The sequence below is a fragment of the Sebastes umbrosus genome, chromosome 20 (assembly GCF_015220745.1).
Source record: "Sebastes umbrosus isolate fSebUmb1 chromosome 20, fSebUmb1.pri, whole genome shotgun sequence".
NCBI lineage: Eukaryota > Metazoa > Chordata > Actinopteri > Perciformes > Sebastidae > Sebastes > Sebastes umbrosus.
This window is the reverse complement of record NC_051288.1, coordinates 27,211,658-27,230,249: the sequence shown is the minus strand read 5'-3', so window position 1 is coordinate 27,230,249 and position 18,592 is coordinate 27,211,658. Positions and strand designations below refer to the sequence as shown.

At 46.3% G+C, this 18,592-nt stretch overlaps 2 protein-coding genes across 14 annotated transcripts in view; both read right to left on the bottom strand.

The window, feature by feature from the left end:
* Positions 1-399: 399 nt before the first annotated feature.
* Positions 400-16,943, bottom strand: LOC119479194 (SUN domain-containing protein 1-like). 12 transcript variants are annotated; one of them, XM_037754532.1, is made up of 22 exons: positions 16,789-16,943; positions 14,366-14,536; positions 13,801-13,997; positions 12,807-12,833; positions 12,517-12,729; positions 11,142-11,273; positions 10,628-10,708; positions 9,624-9,788; positions 9,133-9,231; positions 8,262-8,337; positions 7,821-7,870; positions 6,902-7,110; positions 6,202-6,507; positions 6,033-6,125; positions 4,535-4,605; positions 4,199-4,343; positions 3,393-3,701; positions 3,184-3,268; positions 2,892-3,007; positions 2,559-2,726; positions 2,372-2,464; positions 400-1,425 (listed from the first exon to the last, which is right to left on the bottom strand). In XM_037754532.1, the coding sequence occupies exons 2-22, from the start codon at positions 14,467-14,469 to the stop codon at positions 1,309-1,311; spliced, it is 2,856 nt and encodes a 951-aa protein (XP_037610460.1). In that variant the 5' UTR covers positions 14,470-14,536; positions 16,789-16,943; the 3' UTR covers positions 400-1,308. The 12 variants fall into 12 exon arrangements, with proteins under 12 accessions (XP_037610460.1, XP_037610456.1, XP_037610457.1 ...); XM_037754528.1 differs by lacking the exon at positions 16,789-16,943 and adding an exon at positions 15,223-15,427; XM_037754529.1 differs by lacking the exon at positions 16,789-16,943 and adding an exon at positions 15,223-15,427 and having other exon boundaries at positions 8,262-8,328.
* Positions 16,944-18,427: 1,484 nt separating this feature from the next.
* pts (6-pyruvoyltetrahydropterin synthase) overlaps positions 18,428-18,592 on the bottom strand; it is a 6,752-nt gene continuing 6,587 nt past the window's right edge. For both annotated transcript variants that reach the window (XM_037754566.1, XM_037754565.1), the window contains one exon: positions 18,428-18,592. This exon is cut by the window's right edge and continues 130 nt beyond it. The gene's annotated coding sequence lies outside the window, so the exon portion shown is untranslated.

Below are 18,592 nucleotides of genomic sequence, written 5' to 3'. Positions count from 1 at the left end.
TCTTGGCGACGGCCAAAAACCGAGATGGTGATGCAGAGTGACGTCATGACGCTGAGTTTTTGCAACGTGTAACTGTCAGAAAAACATGACGGCATCTATAAAAGGAACCGATACCCCTCCAATGGATTGGACAATTTGGAACCGGTTCTCGATTCCCATCTCTACGTGAAAGAGAAAGAGTTTGGCGTCATCGTCGTATTGGCGAACCTTTAAAACATGATGTCGTCTGTCGGGTTGAAAGATACTTGACAGGGTTTCTTCAGCGTTCAGTTACATGTAAGATGTTCTTTTTATTCTTTTTATGTATGTATGATATGATCTATGATGTTTGTGCATCGTGACGGTTGACTGATGCGGCGTTGTGGAGTCAAAGATTAATTTCCCAGCAGGATAATAAAGTATATTTTATCTTATTTTACATCTTTATTATGTCCAGCTTGAAATCACATACAAAAAAAACACAAATATACATATTATGTAAAAATCAAAGTGGTTACAACAACACGTTTCACAACATAAAAATTAAAATTCATCTTACATTAACCTGAAGACAAAAAACAATCAGTGCAGTCGAGTCAATTAGTGCAAACAATATTCATATTGCATGAGTCATTTTTGGTCATTATCATGGTTCAGTTCTGCAGCTGTGAGAGATTTGACTGTTCGAGAATCAAATTCAGAGGAAAGAAAAACTTTTCGTTGGGCAGATAATTTGACTTTCAGCATTTTTTGCATTAAAAACTCAAATGTTGCAGCGTATTTAACACATTTTAAAAAGAATGGGTTCATATTTATTCAAGTTTATCTTAAAACAATGAACATTTGGCAGTTTTATGGTGGAAGTTGTTCATACTGACCATGAAGACAAACCCTCCTAAAGATGATGTATGGGATATAAATCAACAGTCTTCCTAAATAGTTACCAAATCTAGACGCCATCTTCGAGAGTCATTTTACGATAGACTTGAAAAAACATTTTCTGCTCACATCTGTTTTACCGGAACCGATAAAAAAAGAACGGGCTGAAGCCTGACAGACCTTTAAAACACAGCAAAGACAAAACTCTGATATATAAAAATAATATTAACTATTGACAGAAGAATCAAAACTGTGAGTGCGTCCTCTTTCCACAGGAAACTGACGACACCCGGAGATGAAGTCTCAGTGAGTAGAGACTCAGGCACAGTTAGCACAGTTAGCACAGTTAGCTGAGAGGTGACTGTGTGAATGTTTCACCGTGTGAATGTTTCCCCGCCGTCTCCGCCCTGTTCGTGTCTTAAATAATCGGACAGAAAGTCTGCGCCGTCCTCAGGTGTCTCCGGACGTCCCGTGCACCCTGAAGCGGTACATGCAGGTGTACTCCTGGTGGCCCCAGTTGGACAACACCTGAACCTCGATGATCTGGAAGGTTCGGTCGTTCTCCTCCTGTTGGAAAAGAAACCAAGAATGTCGGACGTGACAGTGAGGGATGGAAGTTGTTTACCATCATCGAATCTGCTCATCGGTCCGAGTCTTTATCAGTTTCCTGCCTGAATGTCTAATAACATTTGAACACGGGTGCAGCGAGCGCTAAGTCCACGGACCCGGGAAACGGCGAGGGGTGCTGAAGAGGAAAAACTTGTGTTTTTACTTTCAGCATTTTTTGCATTAAAAAACTCATATCAAATGTCGCAGCGTATTTGAACACATTTTTAAAAAAAGGATGGGTTCAGATTTGTACAAGTTTATCTTAAAACAAAGAACATTTGGCAGTTTTATGGTGGTCGTTGTTCCTCTCGTTCATACTGACCCTGAAGATAAAAAGGAACCGATATACGCGGAGGCATGGAAGTCCGACGGATCGGACAATTTGGAACCGGTTCTCGATCCCACCTCTACGTTAAAAAGAAAGAGTTTGGCGTCGTCGGCGTATTGCCGCACTTTGTAAATCTAATGACATGAAGGCACTTTTAAAATCTGTTGTCTGATACTTGACGGGGTTTCTTCAGCGTTCACAAAGTCACATTTAAGATGCTCGAAGGCTTTTTGTGTTTGTTGAGGAAACTAGTTTTAAAAGTTTAAGAAAAAATGAAGATTAAAAGGTGCTAAATGTGAGATTGGGAGAATTTCTATCTCCTCCACACAGCTTTCAATAGCTCGTAGCTAACGGCGCTAACAGTGATGTTTATGCATCTATGTATGATAATATGATCCAGACATGGAAACTACTAAAATCTAAATGTCATACTGCGTAGGAACCCCGTTAACTTCTGCACCATTTTGTGTTTTTATGTGTTGGATTCTTATCTTTATTTTTAAACATATTTGATGAGCCAACGACTGCTTCAGGACCAGAACCCCGTCTACCATTGACTCAGCAGTGATTACTCACGGTGACAGCGTAGGTCTGCAGAGCTTCTCCGTCCTCGTCGTAGGTGTAGGAGCCCAGCAGCTTCCCTCTCTCCTGACTCTCATCATCCAGACCCTGACAACAACAAACACAAACTCAACTTCCAGGTTCCTGACAGAGTTCTGATGCTGCCAGCGTCTCTATCGATCTATTCGTCTCTCTCTCTTACGTAGACGGTGAAGTCTCGGGGGGCGCTGTGCAGCGTCCCGCTGGGCGCCAGGATTCTTGGGATGTGCTCCAGGGAGAAGGCGGTGGGGAGGATCCTCATGGAGAGGCGGATCACCAGGAAGCCCGCGGAGCCTCTGAAGGCCCAGCAGTTTCCTGGATGGACGTCCGGCTGCAGGAGGAGCAGATCAGAGACACACAGCTGGAGCTTCTGCTGAGGTTTCTCCACATTTCACATCAATCAATTAGCTAGCTAGATCTAGAAGATTCCTTTGGTTAGCCTCCAGCTAACACCGTCACCTCATAACTAAAAGGGTCTATAGGACGGGTGTGTTACCTGGATCACAGCTCGAGGAGACTGAGAGAAATACCAGAGGGGAAGTCCGAACAGACTGAGCAGCGCCGCCTTCGTCTCGTACGTCTCCGAGCAGCGAGTGCTCAGGATGCTGCCCCCTGCAGGACGACAGCAGACAAACACCTGTCAGGTACAGATCGGATCAGAGCTACAGGGGGAGAGTTTAGGAAGTAATGGATGTTCTATTAATCTGAGTACAGTACGACACAGACATGACCACACGGATCCTTTAACCTAGATCCTAGATTCTAAAACAAACTGGGCTGTTTGTAACCTCCTGACTCCAGAGCGTAGTCCGCCAGGCCAGTTCGGTCCTCAGAAAACAGGCGCAGAGCGTTCTTCACGATCTCATGGACGTCCTGGAAGAGACGAGATATAAGTGAACTTTCAGGAGCTACAGTCTGGAGCCTCGCTGTCAATTATAGTTCTTAGAAAGAATCAGAACTTCTCTAATGATCAACGGGTCATGAAGCTCCCACTGACCTCCCGGGTCACGGCGGCCCCAGCAGCCCCGGTGGCGTGCAGGACGGCCTCTCGGACCGTCTCCTCGCTGCGGCGCTTCTCCAGCTGCAGGCTGATGTTCTGCATGATGCTGAGCTCCAGAGAGGCCAGCGCCGCCTGCAGGTTGGCGCCGCTGATGTACTGCTGCGACAGCCACTCGAGGAGCGACTCTGGGAGGCCGGCGGCGGCGGCGGTGGCATCTCCGGGCGCCCCGCCCCCCACCATCAGCTGGTTGCCGTAGACCAGAACCCGAACCTCCTCACGGACCTGAGCGGAGACCTGCGCTGAGATCTGACAGAGGACACATTGGAAACGTTGAGATACGGAAACAGAATCACCTCAACAGCAACAATTTGGAAGCAGTTCTCGATTCCCATCTCGAGGTGAAAGAGAAAGAGTTTGGCGTCATCGGCGTATCGGAGCACTTTGACTGAGGTCAGAGGACCCCTTCAAAAATGGCCGTGCCAGTTTTTCCTCACAAATTTTGCATAAGTTTGTAGCGTTATTTATCCTCCTTCTAGCTAGTATGACATGGCGTCATCTGCGTATCGGCGCACTTTGACTGTAAATTTGATGACATAAAGGCCCTTTTAAAATATGATGTTGTCTGTCGGGTTCAAAGATACTCGACAGGGTTTCTTCAGCTGCTGCTCTGAGGCTGTTTTTGTTTAAGGAAACTACATTAAAAAGTACGTTTGTCTCCATTTTCTTTAGTCACATTTAGGGATGGGGACAGCGAAGGAGTCGAACCTCGCTGCTTATAATAATCAAGGTTTCTTCTGTCTCACCGTCTGCTGGATTGTGTCGAGTCGTCGGCAGCTGTCCTGACCCCCAGACAGACCCTTAACATCCCGCCTGACGTCCTCCAGAGCCTCTTCCAACCGCGCAACCTCCGCCAGCAAGGCATTATGGGACTGACGGTCCACAGCACCACTAGAGGAAGTTACAAGACAATATCTGAGAGGCTCACGGTGACAGCACATACACAAGTTATTAACCTGTTCCCTTTCACACCTTCACTCCGTTCACTGGATTAAAGAAAAGTGACTTTTTGTTCTTCTGACATCAAATAAATCTACAAAAACTCCAGCTGACTGTGAGGTGAAGAGGACGATGAAGGTTACCTGACGGAAGCTACAAGTGTTGTTGGTGAAGGTGAGACAGTCGTAGCAGCTTCTCGTCTCCTATGCAACTCCTGTAGAACAATATAACAACAAAAACTGTCCTGAAACCAAACACAGTAAAATACGATCTAAACTAAACTGAGATTAAAAGAAACCTTTTAAAAAGTATCGTAAATAAGATTAAAAGTAACCTAAATGTGATTAAAAGTTGAATAAATGTGATTAAAAGTACCCTATATATAAAGTAGCCTGACTGTGATCACGTAGACGTAGGTGTAGATTGTGTAGGTGTAGGTTGTGTAAGTGTAGGTTGTGTAGGTGTAGGTTGTGTAGGTGTAGGTTGTGTAAGTGTAGGTTGTGTAGGTTGTGTAAGTGTAGGTTGTGTAGGTGTAGGTTGTGTAGGTGTAGGCTGTGTAGGTGTAGGTTGTGTAAGTGTAGGTTGTGTAGGTGTAGGTTGTGTAAGTGTAGGTTGTGTAGGTGTAGGCTGTGTAGGTGTAGGTTGTGTAAGTGTAGGTTGTGTAGGTGTAGGTTGTGTAAGTGTAGGTTGTGTAAGTGTGGGTTGTGTAGGCGTAGGTTGTGTAGGTGTACGTTGTGTAAGTGTAGGTTGTGTAGGTGTAGGTTGTGTAAGTGTAGGTTGTGTAAGTGTAGGTTGTGTAAGTGTGGGTTGTGTAGGCGTAGGTTGTGTAGGTGTAGGTTGTGTAGGTGTAGGTTGTGTAGGTGTAGGTTGTGTAAGTGTAGGTTGTGTAGGTGTAGGTTGTGTAGGTTGTGTAAGTGTAGGTTGTGTAGGTGTAGGTTGTGTAGGTGTAGGCTGTGTAGGTGTAGGTTGTGTAAGTGTAGGTTGTGTAGGTGTAGGTTGTGTAGGTGTAGGTTGTGTAAGTGTGGGTTGAGTAGGTGTACGTTGTGTAGGTGTAGGTTGTGTAAGTGTAGGTTGTGTAGGTGTAGGTTGTGTAGGTTGTGTAAGTGTGGGTTGTGTAGGTGTAGGTTGTGTAAGTGTGGGTTGTGTAGGTGTAGGTTGTGTAAGTGTAGGTTGTGTAGGTGTAGGCTGTGTAAGTGTGGGTTGTGTAAGTGTACGTTGTGTAGGTGTAGGTTGTGTAGGTGTAGGTTGTGTAAGTGTAGGTTGTGTAGGTTGTGTAAGTGTGGGTTGTGTAGGTGTACGTTGTGTAGGTGTAGGTTGTGTAAGTGTAGGTTGTGTAGGTGTAGGTTGTGTAGGTTGTGTAAGTGTGGGTTGTGTAGGTGTACGTTGTGTAGGTGTAGGTTGTGTAAGTGTAGGTTGTGTAGGTGTAGGTTGTGTAGGTGTAGGTTGTGTAGGTGTAGGCTGTGTAGGTGTAGGCTGTGTAAGTGTAGGTTGTGTAAGTGTAGGTTGTGTAGGTGTAGGTTGTGTAGGTGTAGGTTGTGTAGGTGTAGGTTGTGTAGGTGTAGGCTGTGTAGGTGTAGGCTGTGTAAGTGTGGGTTGTGTAAGTGTACGTTGTGTAGGTGTAGGTTGTGTAGGTGTGTCTACCTCTGTCCTGGCGGCCAGCGTCTGCAGCTGCAGCTCCAGCTGATCCAGACGAGACGTCTGACTCTGCTGCTGTAACAGATCCTTCTGCAGAGACTACAGACAGACACATCAAAGAAACACACATTCCCATCATGCATCAGTTCATCTACTCAAGAGATGAGTCCAGTACCTGCTCAGTCTGCAGTTTCTCCTCGTCCAGTCGTCTCCTGAGCCGGTCCAGGTGCTGGTCCAGCTGCTGGTCCAGATGCTGGTCCAGATGCTGGTCCAGCAGGCCGCTCATCCAGGGCTCCACGCCCTCTCGGTTGGCGACCATCTGCTGCTGCTGCTGGAGGTCAGCGTACAGCCGGAGCACCTCCACGTGTCTCTGCTCCGCCCGCTGCCCTCCGGCCTCCACCTGCTCCCACAGCGTCGCCAGACTCCGCTCCAGACGAACAAGCCGACCCGACTCATCCTCATCCTCTGCCGGCGCCGCTTCCTGTGAAGCAACAGAAAGTCTTTCAGAGAACAAACAAACTGCTGCTGACTCATGTTATCAGTCTGATCTGAATAGTTGTCTCTCCTGTTTATGACTTAAGAACAGGTGAAACAGAAGTTCTGACAGTGTTTGTTGTTGTAATACTCATTTAGGCCACAAGGGGCTGCACTCTAAACACAATGTACATTCAGTCTATTCTGTGTTAAGTTGTGTTAATTAAAATGAATAAGGACGTAAAACTGAGACGCTGGAAAAGCTGGAACCAGTGATCACTCAAAGACAATTAAATTAAATTAGAAAAAAATAAATAAAATGTACACTGTAGCTGCAAAGACAAACACAGAAGACATTAAAGTATTAAAGGACACTCCCTCCTACAGGGCGGGGTCAGTACCTCCTCTCCCGCCGCTGGAGGTCGACTGAAGAGCGTCTCCACGAAGGGCTGCACCTCCCTCGACTCCTCCACGGCGCCCTCTGCCGATGGGCTCTGGGAGGACGTGAAGCCGTGTGTGGAGGACAGATCGGGGACATCAGAGACCGCCTCTGTGATGTTGACAGCTGGAAGGACAGACTGTAGACCGGCTGGACCGAACCAACACAGACCTGAAGGAGAACCAAACATTGGATCAACGAACTGTCTGAGCTGTACGACGGCGTGTCAGAGACACCGTAGGTACAAAATGAAATAAAATACAGAGCCGAAGGAGGGGGGGAATAGTCCACGAAAAAAAAATGAAATTAAATTAACAAAGACATGAAAAAAAACTGTAATATTCTCTGACATTTAAGTGGAAAATTCACAAGGAAAAAAAGAAGAATATTCTCAAGGATTAAAGTTATAAATTTACAAGAAAAAATTTAATTATTCTGTGAGATTAAAGTTATAAATTTATGACAAAAAATTTAATATTCTCTGAGATTAAAGAGGAAAATTCAAGAGAAAAAAAAGAATATTCTCTATGATTAAAGTTACAAATTTACAAGAAAAGAAAATTTGGATATTCTTTGAAATTTGTATATTCTCTGAGATTAAAGTTACAGATTTAAGAGCAAAAATCTTGGGTATTTTCTGACATTTAAATCATAAAAATACGAGAAAAAAATAGGAATATTCTCTGAGATTTAAATCACAAATTTACGGAAAAAAAACCTCGGAAAAATATATTTTTCTTTTTGTCAAGGCACCACATGGCTTCACTTTGTAAATCTGGATCAACCTCATCACCCTACAGATGCCGTGTATTCTGCCTGCAGAGGACGACCTCATCAAATTCTACTTTGCAATCAGATTTATCAATCAGTTTTAGACGTACTGAAGAGGAGCAGCAGAGGGAGGAGAACCAGGAGGAGCCGGACAGGAAACCTGCAGGAGAAACCACATTTTAACAGTCAGACTAAAACAGAAGAAATCATCTGGAGACGGAGAAACTTCTTCTTTGGTTTTTAGCCGTCCTGTTTTCCTCCTGTATTCAGAATACTGTATTCAGGATACTGTCTACAGGATACTGTATTCAGGATACTGTATTCAGAATACTGTATTCAGGATACTGTCTACAGGATACTGTATTCAGGATACTGTATTCAGAATACTGTATTCAGAATACTGTATTCAGGATACTGTCTACAGAATACTGTATTCAGAATACTGTATTCAGAATACTGTCTACAGGATACTGTCTACAGGATACTGTATTCAGAATACTGTCTACAGGATACTTTAGACAGGAGGCACAAAAACACAAACAACAACTTGCCGTGTTGTGAGGAAGCTCGCGGTCATGTGATGCTGTCGTCTGTTGAGCCACCTGTACACATCACCTGCTGTCTCACCTGAACACACACACACACACACACACACACACACACACACACACACACACACACACACACACACACACACACACACACACACACACACACACACACACACACACACACACACACACACACACACACACACACACACACACACACACACACACACACACACACACACACACACACACACACACACACACACACACACACACACACACACACACACACACACACACACACACACACACAGAGGGGAGGTTCATTAAATAATCACATGATTAACTGAAGTCTTTCAGCAGCTGAGCTGGAGGCTGCAGGTCAGCAGGAAGAGAGAAAAGAAGAGATTATGATGAAGCTTCAGGGAGTCAGACTGCAGACAAAACCAGCAGAGAAACAGAACAGGACTAAATAGAACAGGAGGAGCAGAGAAAGGAGTCCCACGTACCACTCAGTACGGACCAGGGTCACTGTCTAACACTCAAAGTCAACTGTTTTGATAATCCATGAAATCTAAATTGTCTGATTGCAGCTTCTTAAATGTGAATATGTTCTTGTTTCTTTCCTCTCTGATGGTAAACTGAAGATCTTTGAGACGTCTTTTGAGGCTTCGGGAAACACTGATCCAAGTTTCACAAATCCAGAATCGTCTGATCTGGATCACAAAACATTTAACGATGCAGCAGAGGAAGAAAAAGATCCAACATGGAGCTCCCACACAGAACATGCTGCACATGAGAGGGGAAGAAGGAGAAGGAGAAGGAGGAAGAGGAGGAATCACTACTCTAAACACACAGACACGGCGTTAACCTGCAGAGCGTCCGGCGCTCCGAGAAGTTGAAAACAGTTTCTTGATCAGAGGCCAAACAGCTGAAGCTGCTCTGAGAGTCAGCTGACAGAGACTCTGAGCTGAGGAGGAAAACCCATAAGAGAGTCATTAATAAAGAGAAGATTAGAAGAACTGAAGCTAATAGTGAGTAATAGGACGTTTGTTCCAGTTTACAGATATTTAAAAAGAGTCAAATGGTGGGAATTCTGATCCTGGTTTTCCCTCAGGAACTTAATCTGCTCACATAAAGTCATCAGTTTGACTCTACGATCACATCAACTCAGTAATAAGTCAAGTCTGATGAAGTGACGGCTTTAATGTCATTCTCTGATGAGAGAATAACTGACTATGTTTACATGCACTAAACGATCACTGATGTTCATATGGATTCATGTCATGTGACCGTCAGTCCTGCACAGCATCTGGTACATGTTGTTGTTTTTGCTGCTCAAAGTGAGATTGGTTATTTAACCTGTGAAAACAGCAGCGCTCCACATCAGCCCCAACAAACAGGAAGCCACTGAGGACCATGAAGAGGAAGGTGAAGAGGAAGAGGAGGTGACAGTGTGAGTGTCTGAGCGTTGTATCGCCTGACAGTCGTCACCTGTTGGTGTCAGCGGTGCAGGAGTGTGTTTAACTGACGGACAGGAAGGAGACCATTAACTAGGGATGCACCGATACCGATACCAGTATCGGGTCCGATACTGTGCTCATGTACTCGTACTCGCAAAACGGCAACGATACCACTTGACAGTGGTGCGCCCGACCCCGCTGGGGTGGGATCCCACCTCAGTTGGCGCGCACCGGCCCTCACTTCCATTGCGCCACAGGGTTTTGCTTGCACCCTCTGACTCAAGCGCGCGTTAGACTCCTTCGTCCGTGTTTCAGGACGGGTCGGGTGGGTTGCCGACATCGGGATGGCCCCATGCACCGGGAGCAGGGGGCCATCCCCTGGCGGGGAGAGACGGCGCAGCAAGCCCTTTGTCCACGGGTAGGAGGCGCTGTAAAGCTGCGGCTGCGAGGCACCTTCGCCCCGAGCCTTTCCAAGCCGACCTAGAGCCGGTGGCGGCGCACCGCCTCGTATGCGGGACTCCCCAGCCTGCCGTGTGTCGCTCACACCCTCCAGCTGGCTGTTAACGAGGGTGTTTAGGCTCAGAGAAGTACTCGTATCGGTACTCGGCATCAGAGAGTACCCAAATGTAAGTACTTGTACTCGGTCTGAAAAACAGTGGTATCGGTGCATCCCTACGATTAACTAAATAGATCATCATCATCATCATCATCATCATCATCATCATCATCATCATCAGAGATGCTGTCAACCAGTCTAACTCAGAGGAATCATTCAATACATTCAGTGTATTTAGAATGCGGTCAGAGATCAGGTTAGAGGTACCTCTAGAGACTGAAGGCAGAGGAAGGTGTTGCTGATGTTTGAACACATGGTAAACGACGGTGTGTCTCTAATAAACTCACACAGAGATCCGTTGGGATGGAGCTCCTTCTGGGTCGTGGTGGACTCCCTCAGGTCCATGACTCCAAAGAGACCGGATCGAGCTGCAACGGAGACAGAGAGGAGACACAGTCAGGACTCAGCAGCAGCAGACTCACCACCTCACCGCGACCTCTATGTCCCCGTCCTCTGAGCCGAGGACCGGCACACACGACTGTGAGAGGCCACGGGCAGACGTGCATTTGCATGTTGCCATGGCAACAGCCAAAGTGAAAGGGGTGCGGCCCATTTGTTTGGGAGGGAAAACACGACGACAACAACAACAGGTGAGACGTCAGGAAAGACGGGACCAGATCCAAATCACAAATAATTCATCTAATGCAAAGCATCATGGGAAACTATGAAGTCACATGGACTCTTGTAGGTGGTTCTAGTGGCCTGGAGAAAGGTTCCCACACCTCCTGACACCAGTGTGTGGTAGGAATAGAAGTGGACAGGTACGTTCTAACACCTTAAGGAGACTCTTACAGTCAGTACCTCTATTTCTGTTATCAGTCTGTGAGAGCCGCCGCCGACACACCTGCCAGGTGTGTGTCAGCGCAGACAAACAGCTGGCTGCAGCTCTCCTGACACACAGCAGAGAGCAGTCCAACCACAGCTGCAGCACATCTGGAAGAGCCAAGAGTCAAGCTTTAACAGTTATAGACCTAGAGAGACCTCACCTGTCTCCCTCAGCGCTCACCTGTCTCCACCTGTCTCCCTCAGCGCTCACCTGTCTCCCTCTGTATTCACCTGTCTCCCTCAGCGCTCACCTGTCTCCCTCAGCGCTCACCTGTCTCCCTCCGTATTCACCTGTCTCCCTCTGTGCTTACCTTTCTCCCTCAGCGCTCACCTGTCTCCCTCCGCGCTCATTTGTCTCCCTCTGTGCTCACCTGTCTCCCTCAGCGCTCACCTGTCTCCCTCCGCGCTCACCTGTCTCCCTCAGCGCTCACCTGTCCCCCTCCGTATTCACCTGTCTCCCTCAGCGCTCACCTATCTCCCTCCGCGCTCACCTGTCTCCCTCCGCGCTCACCTGTCTCCCTCCATATTCACCTGTCTCCCTCCGCGCTCACCCGTCTCCCTCAGCGCTCACCTGTCCCCCTCAGCGCTCACCTGTCTCCCTCCATATTCACCTGTCTCCCTCAGCGCTCACCCGTCTCCCTCCGCGCTCACCCGTCTCCCTCAGCGCTCACCTGTCTCCCTCCATATTCACCTGTCTCCCTCAGCGCTCACCCGTCTCCCTCAGCGCTCACCCGTCTCCCTCAGCGCTCACCCGTCTCCCTCAGCGCTCACCCGTCTCCCTCAGCGCTCACCCGTCTCCCTCAGCGCTCACCCGTCTCTGTCCGCGCTCACCCGTCTCCCTCCGCGCTCACCCGTCTCCCTCCGCGCTCCCCTGTCTCCCTCAGCGCTCACCCGTCCCCCTCAGCGCTCACCTGTCTCCCTCCATATTCACCTGTCTCCCTCAGCGCTCACCCGTCTCCCTCCGCGCTCACCCGTCTCCCTCAGCGCTCACCTGTCTCCCTCCATATTCACCTGTCTCCCTCAGCGCTCACCCGTCTCCCTCAGCGCTCACCCGTCTCCCTCAGCGCTCACCCGTCTCCCTCAGCGCTCACCCGTCTCCCTCAGCGCTCACCCGTCTCCCTCAGCGCTCACCCGTCTCTGTCCGCGCTCACCCGTCTCCCTCCGCGCTCACCCGTCTCCCTCCGCGCTCCCCTGTCTCCCTCAGCGCTCACCCGTCCCCCTCAGCGCTCACCCGTCTCCCTCAGCGCTCACCCGTCCCCCTCAGCGCTCACCCGTCCCCCTCAGCGCTCACCCGTCCCCCTCAGCGATCACCTGTCCCCCTCAGCGCTCACCTGTCCCCCTCCGTGCTCACCTATCCTGGTCTTGCGGCTCCGGTCTCTGCTGTAGATGGTGGAGGTCTCCATCCCCGAGGGTGAGGAGGAGCAGTACGCGCTGACGGAGTGCAGCTCACAGTCTTTACAGTAAACCCTGCCGAGCGTCTGGACCAGGTGTTTGGGACAGCGTCCGTCTGAGCCAATCAGAGTGCGGTCTGCCAGGCCGGTGCTCTGCTCGATGACGGTGCTTTCTGCAGAGACATGAACGTTAAAATCAATTTCATAATCAATTAATCTTTGAAATGATTAATCAGGAACACAAACTGACCTTTAGGATCAACGTCCTGGTCCAGACCTGAAACAGGAAGAGGAAACAGACTTTAACTCTGTATGTCCCACACCCCGCCAAAATAAAAGACCCTCTCACTGAGGCCCGGATGTATAAGAGTCTACAGGAGGAGGTAGGGGAGGAGGTACAGGAGGAGGTGCAGGAGGAGGTACAGGAGGAGGTACAGGAGGAGGTAGAGGAGGAGGTGCAGGAGGAGGTACAGGAGGAGGTAGAGGAGGAGGTACAGGAGGAGGTGCAGGAGGATGTGCAGGAGGAGGTACAGGAGGAGGTACAGGAGGAGGTACAGGAGGAGGTAGAGGAGGAGGTACAGGAAGAGGTAGAGGAGGAGGTGCAGGAGGAGGTACAGGAGGAGGTGCAGGAGGAGGTACAGGAGGAGGTACAGGAGGAGGTAGAGGAGGAGTTACAGGAGGAGGTGCAGGAGGATGTGCAGGAGGAGGTAGAGGAGTTACAGGAGGAGGTGCAGGAGGAGTTACAGGAGGAGGGGTTACAGGAGGAGGTACAGGAGGAGGTACAGGAGGAGGTAGAGGAGGAGGTGCAGGAGGAGGTACAGGAGGAGGTGCAGGAGGAGGTGCAGGAGGAGGTGCAGGAGGAGGTAGAGGAGGAGTTACAGGAGGAGGTGCAGGAGGAGTTACAGGAGGAGGTGCAGGAGGGGTTGCAGGAGGAGTTACAGGAGGGGGTACAGGAGGAGGTGCAGGAGGGGTTACAGGAGGAGGTGCAGGAGGGGTTGCAGGAGGAGTTACAGGAGGGGGTACAGGAGGAGGTGCAGGAGGAGGTACAGGAGGAGGTGCAGGAGGAGGTAGAGGAGGAGTTACAGGAGGAGGTGCAGGAGGAGTTACAGGAGGAGGTGCAGGAGGGGTTGCAGGAGGAGTTACAGGAGGGGGTACAGGAGGAGGTGCAGGAGGGGTTACAGGAGGAGGTACAGGAGGAGGTGCAGGAGGAGGTAGAGGAGGAGGTGCAGGAGTAGGTGCTGTACCCCAGAAGGTGTCCACCAGCGTGGTCTCCTGCACGGAGGACTCGTCCAGCAGCGAGGACAGCAGGGAGGCGTCGGAGGCCACGCTGGGGAGGCTGCTGTTGAGGAGCGACTGGCTGGACGCTTTATGAGGAGTGTTGAGGAGGACAGACTCTGAGCAGGAGACGGAGTGATGCTGAGAACGACGAGACTTCAACGACCTGGAGGAGGAGGAGAGGAGAGAGAGAGAGAGAGAGAGACAGAGAGAGAGAGAGAGAGAGCAGGAGGAGGGAGAGAGAGAGAGAGAGAGAGAGAGAGAGAGAGAGAAGGAGGAGGAGGAGATGGATAAGAAGAGGAAGGAGGAGGAGGAGAAGACAGATGAGAAGAAGGAGGAGGAGGAGAAGATGGATAGGAAGAGGAAAGAGGAGGAGGAGGAGCAGGAGGAGAAAAAGAGAAAGAAGGAGAAGGAGGAGGAGGAGGAGGAGAGAGATAAAAAGAGGAAAGAGAAGCAGAGGAAAAGATGAACATGTGTCCTCATGTTAGCAGCAGCAGCAGCAGCAGCAGCAGACGTCTACCTGAGCTCCCTCACCTGGTGCTCTTCCAGCTGCCTCCTCCCACACTGAAGGAGGCGCTGCTCTGAGGAAGACTACGGTCCAACAGGCCTTCATCCAGCCGCAGGCTGCGTCTGGACATGATCCCTGAGAGGAGGAGGTCCTGATGCTCCTTCTCTGAGTCCCACACTGAGGAGGAGTAGCTGGAGCTGAGGAGGAGACAGACGAGGAGGAGGAGGAGGAGGAGAGAGACAGATGGAGGAGGAGGAGGAGGAAGAGGAAGAGGGGGAGATTATTTGCATATGGATGAAGAAATGTAATAAATAAATACATAAATAAATAGATAAATAGATAAATAAATGTAAATAGGGAATTAGATATGAAAATAAATGAATACAAAAATAAGTAATTTGTCTAATAAATAAATACATTTACGTATTTAGTTTTCTATTTCTGTGCATATTCATTCATTTTCAAATCAACCTGCATATTTATTTGATAATTGAGGTTTTTATTTCACATTTCTTCCTTTACTATTTTATGTATTCTAATGGCAGCTTTAGTCCTCCGTACAGCGGCCTCAGACGTGGGTAATGGTGGTGACAGTAGTCCAGCATGGTGTGATTCCATCCAGAGCTCCACCACAGACACTAAACGGAGCCTGTTCCACATTTACTGTCAGATAAATCCATAAATGTGTTCTCATCAGAGGAGCAGCTCAGCTGGGAGGACTTTAAAATCATTCATTAATTATTAACCTCCAGCAGCAGCAGTCTGATTACAACACACGGCTCGGCAGAACAATAATCCCAGTGACCTTATCAGACACCGAGCTGTCAGCTGACCTACATACTGACACACTGAAACCACAGAAGAAGAAGGTGAGGATACACACAGGTCAGTCCAGCCCCAGCTCTGCAGGTCCACGTCCTCATCACCGACGCTCATCAGGTAACACACATCACTAACACACACACACACACACACACAGCCAGCCGTGTGACAGCAGCACCTTAAACCTGCTGCACACAGCACTTCCTGTCTAGACCCCGCCCCCTCACTCTCACACACACACCTGACAACACCTGACACCTGTCCACTTCCTGCTGATGTCCCCGTGGTGAGGAGTCTCTCAGACCTCAGACCAGCTGAACCCAGACAGGTGAACCAGGTGAACAGAGACACAGTGGAGCGTCAGAGCTGAACTCACCTGAACACTGATGATGGACGTGAACCTGAACCTCAGAAAGCCTCTGTGGATTACCCAGCAGCCTTCACTCCCTGAGCCAATTATAGACCCTCAGCTGAGCTGCAGGGATCTGCGTTGGCCTGCTGAGGGCGCTGCCAGATCATTTATTGATTAGGTTTATTAGCAATTAATCTTTTAAATGTCAGTAGATAGTGAAAAAGTCTTTATTATTATTATACTTTATTTGCATGTGTTTTTTCATGTTCTTAACACATTATTTTTTTGTTATTATTTTCATTATTATTTGTATTAATAATAATTTATTTGCTTGTTTTCAGGTTCTGAAAATGTATTTTTTCTTCATTTGATTCATTATTATTAATTATCTTTTTCTAATCATTTATTTGCTTGTTTGTTTTCATGTTTTTAATACATTATTATTATTTGTATTAAAAATAATTTATTTGCTTGCTTGTTTTCATGTTTTTAAAATATATTTTTCTTGATTTAATTCATTACTGTTATTATTATTTCTATTCTTATCTTTTTTTTATTCTTATTATAATGTTTGTATTAATAATAATAATGTATTTGCTTATTTGTGTTTATGTTCTTAAAATGTATTTTCTCTTTTTTTTCGTTTGTGTTTTTTGCATTATTTTATTTTGGGACTGTAACACTTTAATAAAAACAAAAACAAATCAATATACCGGATAAATAATTTGTAAAAAAGAGAGAAAATAAAGACACACACCTTGTCTATTGTTGTTTTCTTGATTTGGGTTTTTTTATGTCTGTTTTTTTTATTATCATTTTGTTTTTATTATTATTATTATTATTATTATTATTATTATTATTATTATTATTATTATTATTATTTATTTATCATAGGGTGGGTTAAATATATTTATTTATCACAGGGTGGGTTAAATATATTTATTTATCACAGGGTGGGTTAAATATATTTATTTATCACAGGGTGGGTTAAATATATATATATTAAATAAACTAATAAATAAAGGTAAAACGTCACCACGTGTCTTCAGTCATTTAATCACACAGTTTAAAGGACCAGTCGGCTTCCAGCCAATCAGCGCGGAGCTCCGAGAGATGACGTCTCAGCGGACCAATCACAGTCCGCGATGGGCGGGACCCCGCGAAACACGAAACGGTGGATTAACTACTGTTAGTTAACTTCAGAGCCGTTAACACAGAATAAAAACAGAATAAAACACAGAATAAACACAGAATAAACAGATTATAAACTCTCACCTTCAGCAGAGCGAACCGACTGGATGAAGACTCTTTAACTGCAGAGTTTAGAGGTGAAACATCTTCTGAATGTCGACTGATAAACTGACAACCAGAGAGATGAGACAGGCTGGCAGCTCCGTGTTCTGATGACGGCTGGACGGTTACAGCAGTAACAGCTAAAGGATCAGCGCCCCCTAGTGGCGGGAGGAATATATACCAACATCCGGGGCACTGCCAAAGATCGTATATTGTGGTTGAGATGGTTCACCTCCTGTTTGTTATGAACTCTGTTTGTCTTTTACAGGGTTTTTTGGACAATGTGTTTATTATTTTTCAACAATATTAATAATAATAATAAAAAATAATAATAAATTGGACTTATATAGCGCTTTTCAGAAACCCAAGGACGCTTTACAAAATCATACTAATAAATAACACAGAGGAGAAACTATCGCTAAGCCATTAAAAGAGTGATATGTAGGAAGAGTTAAGAGGTCAGAGGTCAGAGGCCTTGATGAACAGGAGGTGCTTGAGGGATGAAGCATTTGTGATCTCAGGAGGGAGAGGGTTCCAGAGGGCGGGGGGGCCGCGACGCTGAATTCTTAATTCAATTTATGAATCCATTTATTTATTTCTCCTTTTAAACTGCATATCCAAAAAGATTATTTATTTATTTATGAATTCATTAATGTATTTTGTATCTTTTGTAAACCTCTTTTTAATTTGAACTATTCATTGATGGATAAATATTTAATTTGTAAATTATTTTTAATGATTCTTTTTATTCCTCCATTAAAATGTCAATTAATTACTTTGTAATTTAGTCCATTTATTCATAGATTAATACATTATTTTTGTAAATTTATTTATTCCTATTTCATTCTAACCTAAAAAACGCAAGTTGCGTTAATATGTGAAAGAAATTAGTGGCATTAAAAGTCATTTGCGTTATGGCGTTAACTTTGAGAGCCCTCGTTATAATATAAAACAATATAAATCAGAACTACAGCTGAACGTTAATGAACAGTAAAGTTCTTATTCATCACTTTTATTGTTTCTGTGCGTTTGTTCAGTTTTTATGTCCCGATGTGTTTCTGTCACTTAAACTCAGTTTAAAGTCATTTTGTAAATAATCCGACACAAAAACAAAACCATTCATCATTTTCAAAAATCATTTTACTTTTTATTGTAAGAAACAGTTTCATTAAAGCACTTAATGTAACAGGTAGAGAGAAGAGCGGCTGCGTTCCACCAGATGTCACCTATCGGCCGTTCACTCGGTGAAAAACATTCATCTTGGGCGCCTGGGTTAGCTCAGTTGGTAGAGCGGGTGTCCATGTATTAAGGCTTGGTCCTGACCGCGGCGGCCCGGGTTCGAATCCGGCCTGTGGCCCTTTCCGCATCCACTCTCTCTCTCCCCCCTTTCAAGACTCTATCCACTGTCCTGTCATAAAAAAAATGGAAAAATGCCCCCAAAAAAATAACCTTTTAAAAAAAAAAAAAAAAAAAAACATTCATCTGGCTTCTCTCAGTTTGTCCATAAATTACTAAATTACTATAAATCAAATGTACGTTGATGTAATATTTGGTCCCACATGTATCAGAATGATTTATAATAACTCCTCATGAGATGAAGCAGAAACAACATGTCTCTTTGGTTGCCATGGTTACAACCTGACCTGCTTTGTTTTAATCTTAAAGATGTTTTTCACTTTTACGTGAATAGGAATTCTACAAGAAAACTGAATTTTAGGATTCGCTATAAAATCTTTGGTCAGTAAACGTTCAAGTGTAACAAACGACGACGTCACCGGAGTCACCG

Coding starts and splice junctions, on each gene's coding strand:
- LOC119479194 (XM_037754528.1), bottom strand. CDS start 15,275: ATGAGCGTCGGTGATGAGGACGTGGACCTGCAGAGCTGGGGCTGGACT. Junction 12,730..12,806: donor CCAGGACGTTGATCCTAAAG/GTCAGTTTGTGT, acceptor ATGTCTCTGCAG/AAAGCACCGTCATCGAGCAG. Junction 10,709..11,141: donor GACTGATAACAGAAATAGAG/GTACTGACTGTA, acceptor TCTCCGTTGCAG/CTCGATCCGGTCTCTTTGGA.